At 41.9% G+C, this 19,276-nt stretch overlaps 1 protein-coding gene across 3 annotated transcripts in view; it reads right to left on the bottom strand.

Annotated features, from left to right (window-relative positions):
• Positions 1-367: 367 nt before the first annotated feature.
• The window catches only part of GRIN3A (glutamate ionotropic receptor NMDA type subunit 3A), a 67,480-nt gene continuing 48,571 nt past the window's right edge, over positions 368-19,276 (bottom strand). For all 3 annotated transcript variants that reach the window (XM_086868717.1, XM_086868715.1, XM_086868716.1), the window contains 5 exons: positions 18,629-18,744; positions 16,369-16,520; positions 5,435-5,599; positions 4,653-4,726; positions 368-1,770 (listed from right to left, as the gene is read on the bottom strand). In XM_086868717.1, the coding sequence (XP_086724843.1) occupies positions 1,434-1,770; positions 4,653-4,726; positions 5,435-5,599; positions 16,369-16,520; positions 18,629-18,744 (844 nt within the window). In that variant the 3' untranslated portion in view covers positions 368-1,433. The remainder of the gene's footprint in view (positions 1,771-4,652; positions 4,727-5,434; positions 5,600-16,368; positions 16,521-18,628; positions 18,745-19,276) is intronic.

Raw genomic sequence — 19,276 nt, 5'->3', positions numbered from 1 at the left:
CTGAGCAGGGAACAGAAAATCAGCTCTCGATGAGCCTAATTAGACTGGGTCTGGATGTGATCAGCTTTTAGTGCAGATGCAGAGCTTTTCATGTGCAAGGGTTTTTCAAAGGTTAGAGGTACAAAGACGTAGAACATCTTCATCACTCTGCCTGCAGCCTTTGAACAACAGCTAACAAGAACACTCTGGGCAACATACCTGCAGGTGGCTGGACATACCAAGAGGGTAAAAACTACTTTTGGTGACTTATCTGGGAGACCAGAGTTAAGATACAGTGTTACAAACTTTCCTTTTCTCTGTAATATGGGATGTGTTGGGAAGTGCTTTTTAAAAATTGGTAGAAACCCTATGTAAAAAACACAGTCAGTTAGGTTGATGCAGTGTTTATTCAGATGCTGAACAGCTTACCCTTCCTTCCCATCATCACCCAGGAGGGAACAAGCTCCATTCAGTACATTGCCTCTGAAACCACAATTCTCATTCTTCATCCACTCACAAAGGTGACTCCTTTTGGTTCTGATGGGACCTTGGCATCTGAATAAATAATGGTCCAGAGCCCCTTTAGTCTGTGAGAAAGGATGTTACTGTCCTCTCTTAAGACATAGAGTATTAAGGGAGTAGTTTCACAGTGGCAGATACTTCACTTTTTGAGGTAAATAATGATGTACAGTAGTGCCCTCTCTGTGTTCTCCTCCTTGCCCTGTGCCACTGTGAACCCATCCCTTCACCTGCCAGTGCAGTGTTTGCATGGATTCTCTCTGGGACAGAGTGGAAGCCCAGCCTAAGCTCACAGGCAGACAGAAGTGGTGGTTCGGTTTTTGCCAAGTTATTTTAAGCTGGTTGAGTTCCTTCCCCTCAGAGCAGCCACACCTCCATTTGTGCTGATAGGGCTGAGGGAATGGTGTGGTGTTTGCCACACAGGAATTTGTCTCGTGAGCCTGTGCCAGGAGGGAAGGGACTGCCAACACAGAACAGCGTCTGCTATAAAGAGGCATCCGTGAGGAGCCTTCACATGAACAGAGACTAGACCCATACAGAACACAACAAAAATGTACCAACAAAGGGACACACTCCCTATGAACAGTTGAAACTGGTTTTTGGTATCTTTTTTTGAATTAATGCACAGAAAGGGCTAAAAAAGTGGAACCTCACTGTACTGTCAGGTGGAGAAACAAGGAACTCTCACTGGGATGCTCCTTGTCTCTCCAGTCCTTGGGAATGGCTGCTGTTTTCCAGGAGAGTAAGAAACTTGTTGTGAAAGGAGGAGGACCCAGGAGGGTGGCAGTGGCTGTGGGCTGATGCAATTCTGCTCTCCAAAGAGCTTATTGCCTGCTTTATTTTTGCACCCCTTTCTGGCATTACAAAAGTGTGTTACGAATTTTACAGAGGAAGGGGAGAAAGGAAGAAAAGGGGAAGGGCCCAGGTATGCTGGCCTAGGGCTCTGCAGTTCTGTTTGTCCTTGCATACTCTTCCAGCTCTGATTTCCTGTCCATGGCAAGTTGCAGCTCCTGCTTGATGATTTTGATCTGCTTCTCCAGCTCTGTCAGCTCTTGCAGCACTGAGGTCTTCGCAGCGTTGAGTGACTCTGCTTTCCCATTGGTAGTTAAGGAAGGTGGAGTGCCTCTCCTCCCCTGTGGCAGGGGGATGTCCTGATGCTCATGGATTGTCACCTCATTTTGCCCCTCATCGGCACAGATGTATTTTTTTCGGTGGCAGTTGCCCAGGTTGGCTGTGTTCCACACTGCATGCTGGCTGTTCCCCACGTGGGCCCTGAACAGAGAGGAGAGTTAACACCAAATCAAAGCCTGCTCTTGTGTGTATGCAGACCTCCCCTGTGAGCCATCCTACTGGAAAAATTATAAGGCTGCTGTTACATGTTACATAGAAATCTTACTCCTTTATCCCTTGAATTATGTTTTCTTGCAAAGCACAAATCATGAACCTAAACGAACAAATTTTTGTGATTTTACCGTAGCAGAGGCTAGAACAGAACCCTTAATGTCATCTTCCCCAAAACCGTTTTGTTGGGGTTTTTTTGGTTGGTTTTTTTTTTTTTTTTTTTTTTTTTTCTGTTATATATTACTCAGCTGCAGCTTAGGAAAATCTGAGTCCTTCAAAGCCTTCTGAAAGCTTTTGTGGTCACAATGTGCATGTTTATTACAGTATTAGTCCTTTGCATGTTACTACACTGTTGTGGCTCGGGCATTTGCTCTCATGGAGAAGGAAAGAGACTCCCTAGAGCTGCTGTGGAGAGGTGCAGGGGAAAACTTTGTCCTTTATTCTTGAAGTCTTGTTGGGGAGCTGCTCGTGCTTTGGGGGATGGAAACAAATGATGTGTATACAAGCCTTGCAGGTTCATTCCTGAGCTTCCTGATAGAACATAGAGACTTAAGAGATTGTTGTACTGGGGCAAAAATTCCCATCTGGGAAATTTTTCAAATGCTTCAATTTCTTCTCCTGCAGAAATATTTCGATTCCAGAGAACATTCTCGTTCTCTCTGGGGACGTTCCCTGTGGTGCCCTCCCAAATCAGGCCATTTTCCGGGGTTCCTTCCCAAACCGAGGAGTAGCCCATCCCCTGACTGGAACCTAAGGAAACTGGGAATCTGGTGTTGTGGGAGAAGAGCTTCTCCTTCCTGCCTGCTTTCCCTTTGGGACATGTTGGTGTGTGATCATTCAATAAAGGGAGGTTTAAATTCTGAAGGAGCTGCATTTCAAACTGCTCCATGCTTGAGCTCTTCTGTGGGTATTCTTGGGCAAAAGGCCTCTCTGTATGAGCTCCCAGTGGGCAGGGTAAGGAAGGAGGTTGATATTTTAGGGCTGTCACTGCTGGAAACAGTTGCTTTCCAGGATGGATACTTTTCTCACCTGCCTGCAGTAAAGAAACTTAGAAAGAAACTTGTTCAAGGAGGTTGGGTCTGGGAGTGTTCTCCAAGAGATGTGCTGGAAGAGAGGCAAGAGGGGAGGTTTCAGGCAGGAGCAGCAACCCCTGCATGAATCATGCTCCAGAGAGCTCAAGGAATCCCAACAGGGATGTGTATGTAGAGTTGTCTGTTTTTGTGCAGATCAGCTATTTTCTCATATTTCAAAATAAAAGATGGGAAGACTCTCAAGTCTGGGCAGTTGATTTTAACAGCTGCCAGAGTCCACAGTTAGCACTCCAGCTTCACCAAGTCAATAAAACCATTCACAATTGGGCTACTGATGCTGAGCGGCTTTCCTAGTTTTTGGAAAATTATGACCTTAAAAAACCAAATAGGTTTTCCACCATGAGGATACCAGCAGCAGCATGATGCCAATTCTTTGCACCTCTTTTCTGTATCTTTGGTGCTTTTAAGAGTTCCTCAGTGCCCAGCAGGAATGAAACTACATGAGATAAATATAAGTGATTTGAGAGCTGTGCTGTGCCTTGCCACATCGGTGTTCATGACAAGCTGGACACCCCACCTGTGGGTCTGTTGAGTTAAATCCATCCCAATTCTGTGCAAACAGCAGCCCTGAGATGGTGAGAAGAGTGGGTGGGTGTGCATGTACATACCTGTGGTCTGACTGCTATGTAGGCAGAAGGTTTTGAACAGTGGTACAGCTTCACTCTCCCAAGTTGAAAGATTATTTGCATGGATCTTTTTCTAAGCCGTTTCCTGGGGGGCTTATGGACCATCTCATCCTGTTCCACCCAGCAAGGAGGGTGAAGCAGGAGGAAACATTTTGCAATACTCGTTGCCTCTCCTCCTGCTCACACATCAAAAGTCAGGAGTGGCTGTGTGTACACGGTGTTTGATAAGATGAAGGAATGAACAGAAATCAAGTGCAGGCATTTCTAGACACTTGTGTGTATAAAGGTAGCTTATGAACTTAGAGATGCTTACTTGTTTATATTTTCTGCCTGTAGCAGAGGAATATCAAAGAAACACAACATACATTGACATCTGTAGGTTTCAGTCGAGCCAAACATCCAGTAACATTCTGGAAGACTTTTTTATTCTATACTCTGTGCCTGAACTTCTCTGTAGAAAAGCAGTGTTGCTGTCTATGTCCTTACAAAGTGCAGCAGTAGGGTTGAGTGCACAGTTCATGCAATGCCTTGTGTTCCTGGAAGCTGTACATTCCATTGTCTCCACTGCAGAAGACACAGGCTATGAAAACAAGGCAAGGTTGTTGTCTCCTTTTTTCTCCAACAACACTTGCTAAAGACAATGTTTTCTGAAAGGATTGCATTTGCCTCTCCTCAGCTTATTTCTCATTCTACAAAAGAAGAGAGCTGAAGGAGTTTCAGGCATGTGAGTGCCTGACCTCTCTTTCCCTCTACAGGCTCTTCCTCATGGAGCCCTGGTTACACCTGCTGTACTTTTTCATGGGAGTCATTAATTCCCTAAACAAGAGGGCAGTGGACTTCAACTGCAAAGCCTCTATTTGCAATGAGGGGTTTTTTATTAGCTGTATGCAAAATCAAGATTTCTAGATTTAATACTAGAAAAAATAATTAATTTCTGCCGCCCTCATTTGTCACTTCTATCTTGTTTCCTTTTTTCTTTTTTTAATTCTATTAACTTTGGGGTGTATTAGATACATAACTACATATCCAGACACAAGATATTTAATTTCAAGGTAATTTTTAAAGTTTGTGTATTAGGGCATGGAGAACTTCCTACCTCTTTTCTACTCGCTTTTTCTTAGGCTGACGTTTTTCCTCAATAAATGAACTGTTCAGAGCACGATGTAATCTCTAGAGAGAAATGAGGAACATAAATTAGTAAAAGCAAGATTAAAAATGGCTCCATAAATAGGTAAACAATTTGGGCTTTGTCTGATGGACTTGAACATAAATTATTTTGCACATTGAAGGATACAAGCAATTTTCTGTGCTTTGTCATGACAACAGATTTATTTTCCTGTACTTTCCCAAAGAAGGGCGAGCTGAAAGGTGGATGAATAGTTTGGGAATAATCTTTGGTGTTAAATTAGTTTTAAAAGATTTCTTCCACTGTGCTGCTTTAAAGCAAAGGAAGTTCTTTCTTTTTGTAACTTTTGCTGTAACTTCTTCCTTTAGAGCAAACACCCAGATCAGTTCTGTTCCATTAGAATAATGAGGGAGGTTACCCAGCATTTCCTGCATGCCTCACAGCTTTGGAAACCTGTAACATTGAGATAAAGTGTTCTGGTTTGCCAGTTCAGGATAACAACACAGTTGCTTCTGTCATCCAAAAGAGCTGAGCTGTGAGGCTGCAAGTGCAAGTCCCTCCGCAAGCTTTGCAACTGAATATTTAAATTGCTTGTGTTTCCTGTTCCATCCTTAGGTCAACCTCTTCTAGATCCAGAAGCAGCTGTTCAAATTCCAACTGTCAGTGCTCTTACAACATTTTATACTTTCTTCTTGTCCCAGGCTTTCTTAGTCAGACACACAACTTTCACAGGGTCCCTTCAGAGCACATACCTGACTGGTATGGAGCCAGTACTTCATCTTGGATTTCTTCTTGATTCGTGGCAGGACCAGTCTGTACACAATGTGTTCCCCAATAGTGGTGAGAATGGACAAACCAAAGCCAATGCACAACATCACGAAGAGCCCTGAGAAATGCTTTATCCCCATCTGCAGTGTCTGTGAAAAAAATAAAAAGGGAAAGTTAATGCAGGAGGCTGTCAGTGTGCTGAAGCAGATGCCTTGTTTTCTCACGTGGAAATGCGGTCTGACTGAATACACAATGGTGAAATAATGCAGAACAGTCTGGATACAATTCACAGCAAAGCCTTTGTGTGCTGCTTGGTGTTTAGTCAGAGCAAAGGATCTGTCATGGGAAGAGAATCAGCCAAACACCAGGGAATTTGGTGCTATTCCCCTAATGAGATGGAGTGTTAAGCATGTATAAGAACCCAGTGTTTGCAGTGTCTTTGCATTTGTAAAAGCAAGTACTGCTTGACAGAAGGTAGTTAATGAACTATAAAGCAAGTCCTCCATCAGCAGGAAGCTAATGTTCATATTTTCTGGGAGTTGGTTGTTAACTTTCCCTTTTTGTGCTTTACCCTTGATGGAGAAAATATGAAATAAGTAGCACAAACATGGCACCCATCCACTCCCTACATTAACAGGACTGATAGTGTGTTTGTTAGGACCTCTGACTGCATCTGTGGAAAACAGGAACACTCCCACCTTTTTTACCAACCCACCCTTCTCATGTAGTTCATAAAGCCCTTAATTAATTTGTCTTATTGGCATTAATCATGTTTGAACACCAAGAAACTGTGTAGAGCAGAAATCTGTACCACAGATACCTGCAGTGCAATGTATGGGTGAAGTATGCATGTAGTACCTTTACTCTCAGGCCTCTACCAATAAGTAAAATCCCTTGTAAAAAATTACTGCCCACAGATTGCTGTGGAAGTATTTCCGGTATTATAAATTCCATTTGTGTCTTTCTATTAAACCATGTTATTCCCCAAGTAAATAAGAAAATAAAGAAAAAAAAAAGAAGAAAAAAAAAGAGTTTGGGTAGGGGTGTGTGTCACCTGTGATGATGCTACCCTGGACTTGTGTTCCTTGTGCTCATTTGCTCCATGGGTGGGGATTGTGCTTTATTATAACTATTTTTATAAGCTGGAAAAAGAAATAGGAATTAGTCAAAATATACATCACAGAATATTTGTGAAGTCTTGTTCTAAGGTCATTTTAAGCCACCAAATTGGTAACTGATGAGTTCACCACAGCTGAGGGTTTGGAAGTTCCATTGTGTACTTTTGTTGGGTGACTGTGAGCTGTATTTCTCTATTGCATACTGGTTTGCATACTTTATTTCTTTATAACACAATGGTACGACAGAGCATATTGTGGGTTTTTTACAAGAAAAGTGCTTCAGCAGTCTAGAAGAGTGAGAACTTTCCCATGCTGCCACTGGCAGTGAACTCTTGTTTTGGGGATCCTCTGCCAAAATCAACCTCCTTGTACCGAAGCACACTGAACAGAACTTTCAGGACGAGAATTTTTGTACCAGTGAATAAACACTTCAAGGGTGTTGAAGGGTATAATGGAGGTGTAAAAGCAATTTCTAAAGAAACTCACTGCAGCCTGGAAACCATAAAAAAACCATAGCAAAGTGGCTCTGGAGTAGAAGTGTGTCAGAGTTTTGACACAAGGATTTTTTGATATGGAGACCGCATCAACTCAACCTCAATGCAAAACTTGCCTCTCCACAATTTCTTATTGATGAGAACCTGCTGTCCCATAGTTTGTCCTTCCAGTTAGGGGCACAGGAGGGTGACAGGTGACAATGTTTTACACTTCTCAACAACCAAAGTGTTTGACTGTAGATCTGTGTGACCTGTTTCTTTTAATCAGCAGCGAAGCCCAACTTTTAACCCAGGTGGAATAAAATCAGAATGAGGTCCCATGTCTGATCTTTTTCTGAGGGCTCAGAGTAAGACCTCAGTATGGCCCATCTTTGAATATGGCACATCTGTAAGTATCTGTAAGAAGCAAAAAAACCTGCTATCCCAAATAGCTGAACATACTGTTTAAAGGTGCTTATGTGAGTTTTCCAGGAGGCTCTAATGCAAATCGCTCCCTTCCCAGAAAGGGTGTTCAAAGGAAAGTATGCAGCAACTTACTTAGAGATGCAGAGCTAACAGTAAACATAAGAACAATCAGAACAATAATTAAAAGGGAATGTACTTGCTCAGTCATCTGATGAATACACATATCTACTGAGGCTCCCAGGCTCCAGCTGTTGAATGTCACAGAGAGTAACAGCCTGTGGGTGGTTCTTGCCATGGGAACTAGGTTTAATGTAATATCATAAAACTCTAGCCATTCAAAACAATAATAAAAAGCCCTATTGCAGGGGGGGTTTCTGCATGCTGGGATGTCTTCTCCATCCTGGGGTCAGTGTTTGGTGCAGTACTGCTGCAGAGAGTACACTTGGCCAGCTCCTCAAACAAAAAGTAATCCCTTGTCTTCAGCAAAGCCTCTCTGATTTATGCTGATAAGGGTCTGGCTCTGTGTCCTGTCAGCTCTGTAGAATTGTTTTCTACCTTCCCTGGAAACAGGTGAAAGAAATTCCAGCACTGTCATGCTGGATGAGTTTTTCACCTGTAATGGATGGCTTTTGAAATTGTCCCAAACAAGACATCTTTTCCTAGGAAAGGAAGTGGCAAAACAAAGCATCAATAATATTTCATCTAGCAATAAAGAAGGTAATGCATTGGAAGAGCTGCCTGATAAAAGCTGCACAGTAGAAGCAAATATTTGAGATTAAATTAAGGGAGGAAAACAAGGTAAGGGAGAAATAATTAATAGTGTGGAGTGTATGGAGTGATTACACATAGCAGTATGAGCACATTCACGAACCATTGTAAAATGGCTATTCATCAGCTGTCCATAATTACTGTAGAGACACACATGTTAAATAGTAAAGGAAACCATTTAATAATGGCTCCTTTCATTTTCATTGCTTCATGCTGATTAGAGAAGCAAACCCTAATACTTTGTTGCTCCTTTATGTATTTTTAGGTGCATAGTGGAAAGAGCAGAAAAACCCTGTTTTTTCCTCCTTCCTCTCTGCTCATGGGGTAGGGGCCAGGGGAGTAGGTATGTGGGTTGGGAGTGTTCTGGCAAGAGAAAACAAACTGATGTATTTCTCTACTGCAATATCTTATTTTAGTCTCCTTTTATTTTTTTTTTAAGCGATAAAAGCTCACCATGTGGCGTATTCTGTATTAAGCCAGGATAAAAATACAGTTCTTGCTCCAAGTTTGTAATCATAAATCCAGGAGGTAGCTCCTTGCATTTTAGGAGAATGATCTCAATTATGGCCATGTAATAGTTCTGGAGCAATAAACAATGTAGTCAATCTTGTGATAATTACTGCTAATGGGTGCTAAGCACAACAGTTGCAACAGCCTTGTTGTTTCCCACTGGCAAATTGGGAAATTGGCATTTTCTGGACACCAGCAAATACAAGAGGAGGTATGTGCTTTTTTTTGTATATATCCTTGGAGAGACTTTTCCAGTTTATCAACCCATATATGCAATTGCTATCTAAATACTTCCTGTGGTTTCCACTGTAGTTACATGTTTTTGTTTGTTTTTTTTTTTTAAACCCTGAATAGAAGCAAAGGGATGTAGAGAAGGCAGTCAGACATTTGTGTTCACTTTGGAGCAGGGAGCAGAGACAAAAACAGCATGTAGTGATTTCAGCATTTGTTTTCATGGGAAGAATTCCTATGTTACTCCCTACTACAGGAGGCTGTAAATGCTTTACTCTCCCTGCTGCACTGAGTAAGTCATCAAATACCCCTGTGGTCTGACTTAGAGGCTTGTAAAGATTCTTGTGGATAATCCGCAGGCTGGCAGCACAGCACAGATATTGGTGCTACACACTGCTGAAACCAAACACTAAATATGGGTATCATGTGCAACTATAACAATAAGCTGTATTTTCTTGATTGCATTTTCCCTGTAAGGATTTTAAAAAGGTCTGCTGATATTTGGAAGTTAAATTTTGCAGCACCTGTGTTGAGAAGGAATTAGTAGGGTAAATGGTTATGAAGGGCAGAATTCTAAACTCATTTACATATCTCAGTAGACTTGAAAAATCTTACTGATACTGATGCTCTGCTTAGTCAGTTAAATGGTATTTAAACATGTCCCCTCTCCATATTGTGGCATTTCTCATAGCTGCAGAGAGACTTATTTTTACACTTGATTTTCATTCTTATGGTTTTCTGTGCTCTCAAAGAAGTGGCAGCTTAAAAATAATACATATTTAATCTCTTCAGGGGGATTATTCTTAGCAAAGACTGGTGACCATGGCTTTAAGGTTTCAAGTGAGAAATTTCAAGATACTCTAAATATTGTCTCCCATTGGCAAGACAAGTTTTTTTCCCTGCTTGTTGTGAGGACTTTTGCACAGAACTGGAAAAACACTGTTTTGTAATAAATGCTTTATTTTCTACTCATCAATTTTCCAAGCCCTGTCAGTACCTCTTTAGACAGTCACCTTTTTCTTTTGTTTGTTTTCAGTTTCAATGGATGAATCTAAACCTTTTACTCATTTGCAGGAGACATCTCCTGACTCTGTTGACAGAGTCAATACTCTCTTTCTGCAGGGCTGCTGTGAGAAGTATTTTTTAACACAGTGCAAGTCCAGAACCCACTGTTTCTTCCCACACTGAGATGACCCCTTTTCAATGCAACATCTGTCACTTTGTGAGACCCTTTTTGGTAACATTCCCAGTTCCTCCTATAGGGAGGGGTGACTTTTCCTTCCGAGACAGCATAAGTGCAAACTGAGAAAATTGTCTTGGTACAGCAGAACCTTTTTTCCCTGTTCTTTGTGTTTGTTTGCCATGCTCTGGCAGCAAGGTGCTGTGAAAGGTGACTGATGGGCAGCTGCTATGTATGAGCACAGGGCAGTTTGTTTCCTTTTTGGAAGTGTCTGCATGGCCTTCCCTTGACACCTGCAGTGCACCATGGACAAACATAAACCAGAGTTTTAAGGTTGGACAAGTCACCATTGAGTTGTCAGGTAATGGGTGTAACAAAAAAGAAACTTGACTGACCTTTAAGGGGACTAGGAAAAAGAGCAGAAAGGCACAGTTTTCTAGATGACAACTGGGTGAAATCATGGCAAGATGAATGAGGCACTGTCTGATTGCACCTCTTGAGTGATGTTGAGGTCAAAGATCATAAATTCAGGCACAAGACACAGAGAGTCTAAGCAAGTTCCTTCAGAGATTTGAGACAAAATCCATATGGGAGATGAAGAGAGGATTAGTCACCATCCCTGAAGGGATTTAAAAGGTGTGGAACTTGGGGACACAATTTAGTGGTGTACTTGGCAGTGCTGAATTAATGGTTGGACTCACTGATTGTTAAGGTCTTTGCCAATCTAAATTATTCCACGATTCTAAGATAGAAGGATTTTATTTTTGCAGTGTGGCTGGGCTGGATCAAATAGAAGGCTGTGGCCAAGGACCAGTCCCCACTGCTAGCATAAACCTGTCCCTCAGGCACTGGGAGGAGGTTCACAGCACTCTGCCCATTCCCCAGCATGACCACTGTGGAAAGCAATGGGACTTCAGTGACAGGGTCAGTTTGGGCTGACAGGGTCTATGTGCTTTCATATATTGTTATTTTAAATGTCAGGTTAGATACCATTTGTGTGAAGCATCAGCAAGTTCTTGATATTAATAGCTAGGATAATGGTATGTGGCAATATAATAAATTTTTATTCCATATGTTGGTTGTTATCTGACTGAATTGCCAGTCAGTTAGAGTTCCAGCTGCCCTGTGACCACTGGGAGTATAAAAGGGATAATATATAAGCCTTTCAAGTAAAACAGAAGATACAGTTTCTACAGTATCATTTTTTTAAAACATAGCTAAAAAGCTATGAAACTGTGTGTACACTCAATTAGTTAACTTTTCCCAAAGCATGGACCAGGAAGGGCTCTTCTTTTTTATACTGCCCTGGTTATCACTGTCTGGCCTGAGCAGCCAAACCCACTGACTGCAGGCACTTTGCCTTTCAGGAATACCCCTGCCTGCTGCCCTGCTGGCTGAGTTCCAGAACTGCTTTGTTGCCAGGAGCAGAAAACTGCAAAGCTTTTGGTTCCCAAAAATCACAGAATCAGACTGGTTTGAGTTGAAAGGGATCTTTCAAAGCCACTTGGTCCAACTGCCCCACAATGAGCAGGGCCATATTCAGTTATGGCAGCTTGCTCTGGAGCCTTGGATGCTTCCAGGGGTGGTTGAACACTTTCAGGAATGGGGCATCTCTAGGATGTTTCCCCTCTAGGAAACATCCACTGGTGATTTTCCACCCTCTTTGCAGAAACCTTCCCTCTGCAGTCTCTTCTGAGCTTGGGTGGAGCTAATGGGATGGGAAGGCAAGTCCCAAGAGCCTGTCTCCCTCTGAAGAGGCATTAGTGAGAGTAACAGTAGGGTAGAGGAAGGGCTGAGTACTGTACTGTATGCAAAATAAAAACAAATTACATTGATTATGTCCAGGTATGATGTGCAAATGTAACTGTCAACCCCTCATCCCTCCTGCACCACATTTCACCCTAAGTAGGGAACTCAGCAATTTTTCTGCAAAGGCATTCCTTTGAAACTAGAATATGACAATTTTAAACCAAGAGTACTCAAGCAATATTGCTAGAGGCTAGCATTCACCAAGAACAACCACTGCCATCCACAATTACCTGAAGTGGAGAGATAAAGTGCAATTCACTGCAGTGTTCTTTCCAAGCCCAAGTTAGCTACATCCCCTATAAATGATCCACTGGATGCTTGCCAAGGTAAGATGCCTTGGGTAAGTGGCTTTGCTGGAGAGGTTCATACAAAACCATGGAGTCAAGTGCACCTGATCTCTGCACTTTAAGAAAAGAAACCATCTTTACTGGTTTCCCAGCTTGAAGAATCACTGCAAACCCTCTAGCTCCAGGCTGAATAATTTCTTTCCAGGAGAACTTTGTTTTGATATGCTATTTAGAATGAGCAAAGTTCACTGCCAGACAGAGAGAGATGGGAAGAGCTATCAGTGAGTTCTGCCACATGAAATATAATTTCCCAGTATAAGATCAGTAAAAAACTGTGAGTAGGAAGATGGATCTCAAAACAAATCTGTAGAAAAATTAACTTCGCTGGGCAGGAGTGGCAGGTGGATAAGAATCAGGTACAGTTAAAGAGGTAATGACAAAAATGGAGGATGGATATCTCACCAATTGGAAGACTATACTGATCAGTATTTCACCTACATATATTCCCATTTTGGGGTCATTACTCTTGGTCAACAGGTACAGCATGTCACAGACCAAATTTATCAAAAAGACATACAAGAATATAAAGCCTTACTCTTGCTATGAAAAGTCAATTGCTGGGTCTCAATTTGGTATATAATCCATGTGAATGACTACTCACTGAGAAGGTGAGACATTTTAAAAAAAATGAATCATTCTGCGTTGAGCATTGTACACACTTCAGTGAATCTGTAGAATACTACTGTGACTGAGTGCAGTGATTTAAGTTATGGAGATTTCTGGGCTGTATAGGAGTCAAGGATACAAACCAACATGAAGGTAAGTCCAAGACTAATTCCTGTGCTTCTTGCTGTAACAGTGGGGATCCTGTGCTTTGGAGAGTGTTTGCTGCTTGGCTGTTTAGTAAATTTCTCCCAAATAAGAAATTGCAGGTTCTAAAATCATCAAGTTCTTGGCCAAAAGGAATGGATGAAGAAGAGGGGATGCATGTAGGAGATGCATTAAAAGTGAGGCAACTCAGGAAAATGAAGATCTGGACATAGCAGAGCTCACACCACAAATGGCACAGGCTTGCAAGTGGTATTCTGCTTCTGCTCACCTTCTGATTGCATAAGGACCTTTTCAGTGACTTTTTAGATTCACAGAATCCTAGATAGTATGGCATTGAAGAGACCTTATAGACATCTAGTTTCAACACCCTGCCATGGGGGACAATCACCAGACCAGGTTCCCCCAAGCCCTGTCCCAGCTGGCCTTGGACACTTCCAGGGGTTGGGCAGCCACAGCTTCTTTAGGCAACCTCTGCCAGGGCCTCACCACCTAAATGTTTAAATTCTTCCTTTTATTTCATCTAAATCTATCTCTTGCAGCTTAAAGCCTTCCCCCCTTATCTTGTCACTCCATCTCTTGTCCAAGTCCTTCTCCAGCTCTCTTGGATCCCAGTTAGGCACTAGAAGGGGCTCTAAGGTCTCCCTGGAGCCTTCTCTTCTACAGGTGAACACCCCCAGTTCTCCCAGCCTGGCTCCAGAGCAGAGAGGCCCTCTGATCATCTTTGTGGTCTCTGGATTTCCTCCAAAAGCGCCACATCCTTTTTATTCTGAGGATGCTGGAGCTGGATGCAGCTCTGCAGGTGGGGGTCTCACCAGAGCGAGCAGAGGTGCACAATCACCTCCCTTGACCTGCTGCCCACACTGTTACTGATGCAGCCCAGGATGTCTTTGGCTTTCTGGGCTGCCACAACACACTACCAGGTCATCTTGAGCTTCTATTCCACCAAAGCCCCAAGTCCTTCTCCCCAGGGCTGCTCTCAGTCTGTTCTCTATTTGTGCCCTGCCTGTATCTGTACTTGGCATTGCCCCAACCCAGGTGCAGGACCTTGCACTAGGCCTTGTTGGACTGCATGAACTGAGTCCTTCAGTTCAGACACCTGAACTGCCTAGTTGGACTTCAGTCTCTGAACAGAAAACTGAGTTGTGTGTGTTGAAGTAGTGCAGCTGATGATTGAATAAAGACTATGGTCAGACAGCCTGCCTGGAAGAAGCAGCTACACCTGCCTTTCTTTCTGGACTTCACACAGAGGTTATACTCAAAAGACATAATTATGGTAAAGCATAATATGTCCTCCAGCTATGACCTGTGCTTAAGGTCATAATGACCATATGCTTAAGGCCTCCCTTAAATCCTGTGGTTAAAACCTACTCAATAGCAAAAAAAAGAAAAAAAAAAAAAAAGGAATTCCATGGGACTATCTACAGGAGGGAAAAATCTGAATTATCCTTTAAAGACTGGAGCAGATTTTTGTCCCACCTCCTCTCCCTTTGTTGGTAGGCCTTGAGGAATCTTGTGTTGATCATCCACCTCTATTGGTAATGTGTTGAGCAAGGACTCCCATTTATGAACATCTATTTACAATTTTTATAGGTAGGTATTACTCAGGGTCTCATACTTTACTCCAGCACCCAATGGATCATCTCATGCTCCTCCCAGGTGATCTAAGCACCTCGCTCTACAGACTTAAAGAAGCTCTTTAAGTCTGAAGCTCAACCATATGTTCCAGGAGAAAAGCAGTACTAATTAAAATCGTACTTTTAACTGGAATTTATTCTATGGCTAAAAATAGAGAGCATACAGCCCCAAATGAATGCTGTGGGGTGAGACATGACCAGACGAAGATCCTTTTGTCACATCACTAGAGAATTATTAGGAAGGTAAGTTTTCTCTGCTGTCAGAATTTTGAGTATTAAACAACGTTGAGTAATTTATACCATTACCTCATTAATTTATACCTTGTAATTTTCCTGAGATTTAATTCAAAAGACTTGTTAAAATGTAGACTAACAAGAAGTCATAGAAGGAAGTGCTATTCTAAAAAGACAATTTTTACTTGATAATACAATCTCCAGATAAGCTAAATCAGAAAGAGCAGTGAATACACACTTCTGTTTGTTTGTTTTCTTGTGTTGAATTAATCACATAAAAAAGAAAGAAAAAATTAGTAAGTTGGATGAAAGTAAACTGAATTTTCTTCTGTGAATGTCTTATGTTAAAACAGAATTTATTTCCTATTGACACAAGCATAATGCAAAAGTAAAAAATGTAGTAAGACATGTAGAAATACCCCAAGAAATTATGTATTAAAAATGGCAAATAAAGATTTACTTTGTTGTATCTCTAAAAAATGCTAACTTTCTAGTGATTTAGTCAGGAGCCAGACATTTGCAGGTGACCATTGAAAAGAGGGAGTCAGAACACAGGAAACTGAGCTTCTATTTGATAGGAGAATGCTGCCACTTCTCTGGGGAACACTGAGTGTGTGTTTGACATTTGGCTGAGCACTCTGAGAAGGAGACAGCAGAGTTCTGTTTTGTATCTGTGAGAATACATAATCTATCCCTCCTGGAGGACCTGGAGCTAAAAGAGTAGGCTATAAGCTTCAGACATTGCTGGTGCTTTTGATTTCTCAATACTTTATCTTATTTTTTCACTTGACAGTCTGGGGAACCCGAGGAAAAACTGCTATTCTGCTAAGACTCACCTTTTTCTCATAAATAATGGCCTACCTCTTCAGCTGCCATGAGCTGGCTTAACTCCTCTGATCTGGTACTTGGATGTATATCCATGAAGATTTACTTCTATTTCTCATAGATTTATGTGGAAGTGAGACCTACCTCCCCTCTCTTCTTGGCATGGTGTCCTAGCAGACAATTTCTAGCCTGAAATCCTATCTTTGGTACAGGTAGCTGCCTCCCATGTTGGGAAGTGGTCAGGGTGTATTAAAAATTTGGGATGTCCTGAGCTCCCCCTCTCTCTGTGGATGGTGATACACACACAGTTGAGTAGAATCAGACAGCTTTGCTATGCACTGTGCCAGATCAGGATTTTTGCTGCCCTTTTCATGCCCTGCCTTGTGTCCAGAGGAACCAGCACAATCCCACTGATGTGCTCCTCCTGGTCTGGTCTGGATGCTGCCCAGGTCAGCAGCTCTTGCCTTCAAAGTGCCCTCCTTCCCTTCAGCTGCCAGCCATCCCTGCCATGGCAGCATGTCTTTAGAGAGGAGGGGAAATAATGGTCAGCTTGCACAAAGCCTCCTTTAGAGGACCCGAGTTCATTGCTTACCTCCGTGACAGCGAAGCTTCGTTTTCCACAGGGAACAACTTTGTACCACTTGTCATGCAGAACATCCATGAAGCCATGGGATTTATACTGGCTTATCAGGTCAGAGATGTTTGAGGTGAGCGGAGAGTTGGGGGGAAGGCCAATGCCATATCCTAGAAGGGAGAACAGTATAATCATCTCTCTCTTTCTTGTTTGGTTTTTTGCTGAAGTATGTTCACTTCAGCATGGAAGAGCAAGCTGGCACTCTGTTTCAGCCAGTCAAACCTGGCTTACTGTGGTCTGAGAATGCTGAGATAAGGCCTTTTTTTGTGCAAAATAAGGTCACCCAACATAAACAGAGTAAGCAAATTCAAAATTAATATGGCCACACAAGAAATGCGTAAAACTGGAGGTTCAAAAACTTAAAATGAAGGCAATGGATGAACAGATATTTTCTCTAGAAACACAGACCTTTTCATGCCCTTCCCATGGACTCTTTCAGCCATGCAAAAGGGCCCCGGTGTCACATAAACCATTCTGTGATCCCCTTGCATTGTCAGAGCAGTGGATGTGACTGCAGTGTTAGATGTGACATTTTCTTCCTACACATTTTCTGATGAGGAGCTGTATGCATGTAAATATATACCACATCTCCATTGTCATCACATGGCAATTTAAAACCCAAGGGCTGTGCTTTCAGTTTGTGCACTTCTGCTCTGGCACTGACAGGGACTTTCAGATACTAATAAAGGCAGTTTTTAGCCACTGTGTTGTCTTTCACCATGTTAAAGTGCTGGTAAAGGACTTACTGTAAGTGAAAATTAATTCAGTAACTCTGAATGTGGTATTTTCTATTTGCAGAATCTGGGTTTTGACTTCAGAAATTCTAAATGAATATAACTGATGCCTTGAAGACATGCAGTTGCATGTCAATTTCCTGCAGAGATTCATTTCTAGTCCACTGTGGATTTTTGTTTTTCAAAATCAAATTCAGAATTTCAGACTGTCTCCTTAAAAAAAGCTATAGCAACACAGGAAGAAAGAAAAAAAACCCTTTCAAACAGACAAGTGCTAAATTTGCCAGGACAGTGGCTGACTTTCCAGTGAGTGATTGTAAGTGTTCTTAAAATGCAATAGTCTCTCTTGCTGCTGAGTTTTTTACAGTGTGCCTGTAATTACATCTGAATAAATTTGCTCATGTCAAAGGATTTGTTTCAGAGTTGGCACAGCTAGGACTCATAAATACCACATTTTCAGCATAGTGTTTTTTTGTAATTAGGTGATAGGAAGTCCAGTCATACAGAATCATATCGTTTGGGGTCTATTTGTTTGTTTCTTTTTCTATATTGAAATCTAATCTACTTGATTTGAAGTTGTGGAAACTTCTGGTTTTATTTCAGCAGAGCTGACCTTTCTGAAAGTGATTTATCAGGTTTCTGAAGGAGGTTGTTTTACTGTGAGATGGGAGCAGCTGGAGCGATTGCCCTTGGAGGGGAGGAAAGTGGAAGCACCAGTCCTTTTCACTGGCCATCTATCACAAAAAAGGTTTCTAAAGTCTGCTGCCCATGTGTTCATCCATGAAGCAGCTTCACACCAGTCTTGCTTCCAGGCTGCCTTCTGAGCTGTCCTTGCTAATTTTGCAAGGCTGCAGGAGGCCAAGCACCAGGGCAGGTTCCCTTCTCAATTAACTACAGATTCAGTGGGAATCTTGAGCTGACCTTTAAAATGGGAACAGTATTTGTCTGCTTTATATGAGAGTGAAACTGCAGAACCGCATTTTGAGCATGTTTGAACTGCGTTTTGAACGCATGTCAACAAAGAGAGCTGGCAGAAGAGAAGCCTCATTTCAGGGGCCTCTATTTCATAGTGAGCAGGGAAATGGACTCTGCCCCCTACTTGTCTGGAGACATACTGTCTGAGCATTTGAAATAATTTCTATATAGAGCATGGCAACAGATCATAGGGGCAATCAGTCCCTTGGGCTGGAAGGGATCTTAAAGATCATTTCTTCCCAATGCCTGCCATGGGGGATTTTCCACTAGACCAAGTTGCTCAAGGCTCCACCTGACTGTGAAACAGGTGGTAAAAGTGATATGAGATCTCAAAAAGAAAACAAGAAAAGGCTGAAGCTTTTGTTCTTCTCAATCACTGAGGATTGAGCAGAGCAATCTGCGAGGGCTCCTCAGTTTCACCTCTGTATTTTCACTGAGAATACTACAATACAACAAAGCAAATTCAGCACATGAGGAGCAGAGCAATGTATTATAAAACTGGTTATTACCTTCAATGGCAAAGGGTTTTCCCACAGTTAGGAGCTTACAGTCGGCATCTATTGACACTTCATAATCTAAGAGTGCTTTATCCATGATGAAGGCATCGAGTTTCTCTGGGTCGTGCCTGTAGTCAAAAACACAATCACTTCACAGTCCAAGTGACACTGAACATTTGTCTAAACAGTTTTCTGGAAGATTACTGTATCAAAACAGGGACCAGGGACTGCTATTTGCACATCAGCACTTAAAATGAAAACTGATTTATATTTTGAAGGAGAGAATTGTGCATGAAATGCAAACTTTAGGCATTAAAAGAAATTTAGGACTTATTTTGCTCCCACAAAATACTATTGTACTGAATGACAACAATCACTATAAAATGCTGGACTTTGACTCAATTGAAAGTAATCACAAGGCTTTAGTGGAGGAGATCAAAAATTGCTGTCTTGGTTTGTGATATCAGACTGGGAGATACTAGAACAAGAATACAGAAAGGTAACTTATTCAAAGGCATTTCTCCTCCTTTCTCCTTGGGTATGAGATAAATTATTTCCTTCACCCAATTTATCTTTTCCTTGTGTTGTCTTCATGAACAGAATGATTGAATTTTATGAAAATAATCATTTCTGAAGTGCATGTTTGGATAAAATAATGAT

The sequence above is a fragment of the Cyanistes caeruleus genome, chromosome Z, assembly GCF_971803275.1.
Source record: "Cyanistes caeruleus chromosome Z, bCyaCae1.hap1.1, whole genome shotgun sequence".
Lineage (NCBI taxonomy): Eukaryota > Metazoa > Chordata > Aves > Passeriformes > Paridae > Cyanistes > Cyanistes caeruleus.
This window is presented reverse-complemented; position numbering and strand designations above follow the sequence as displayed.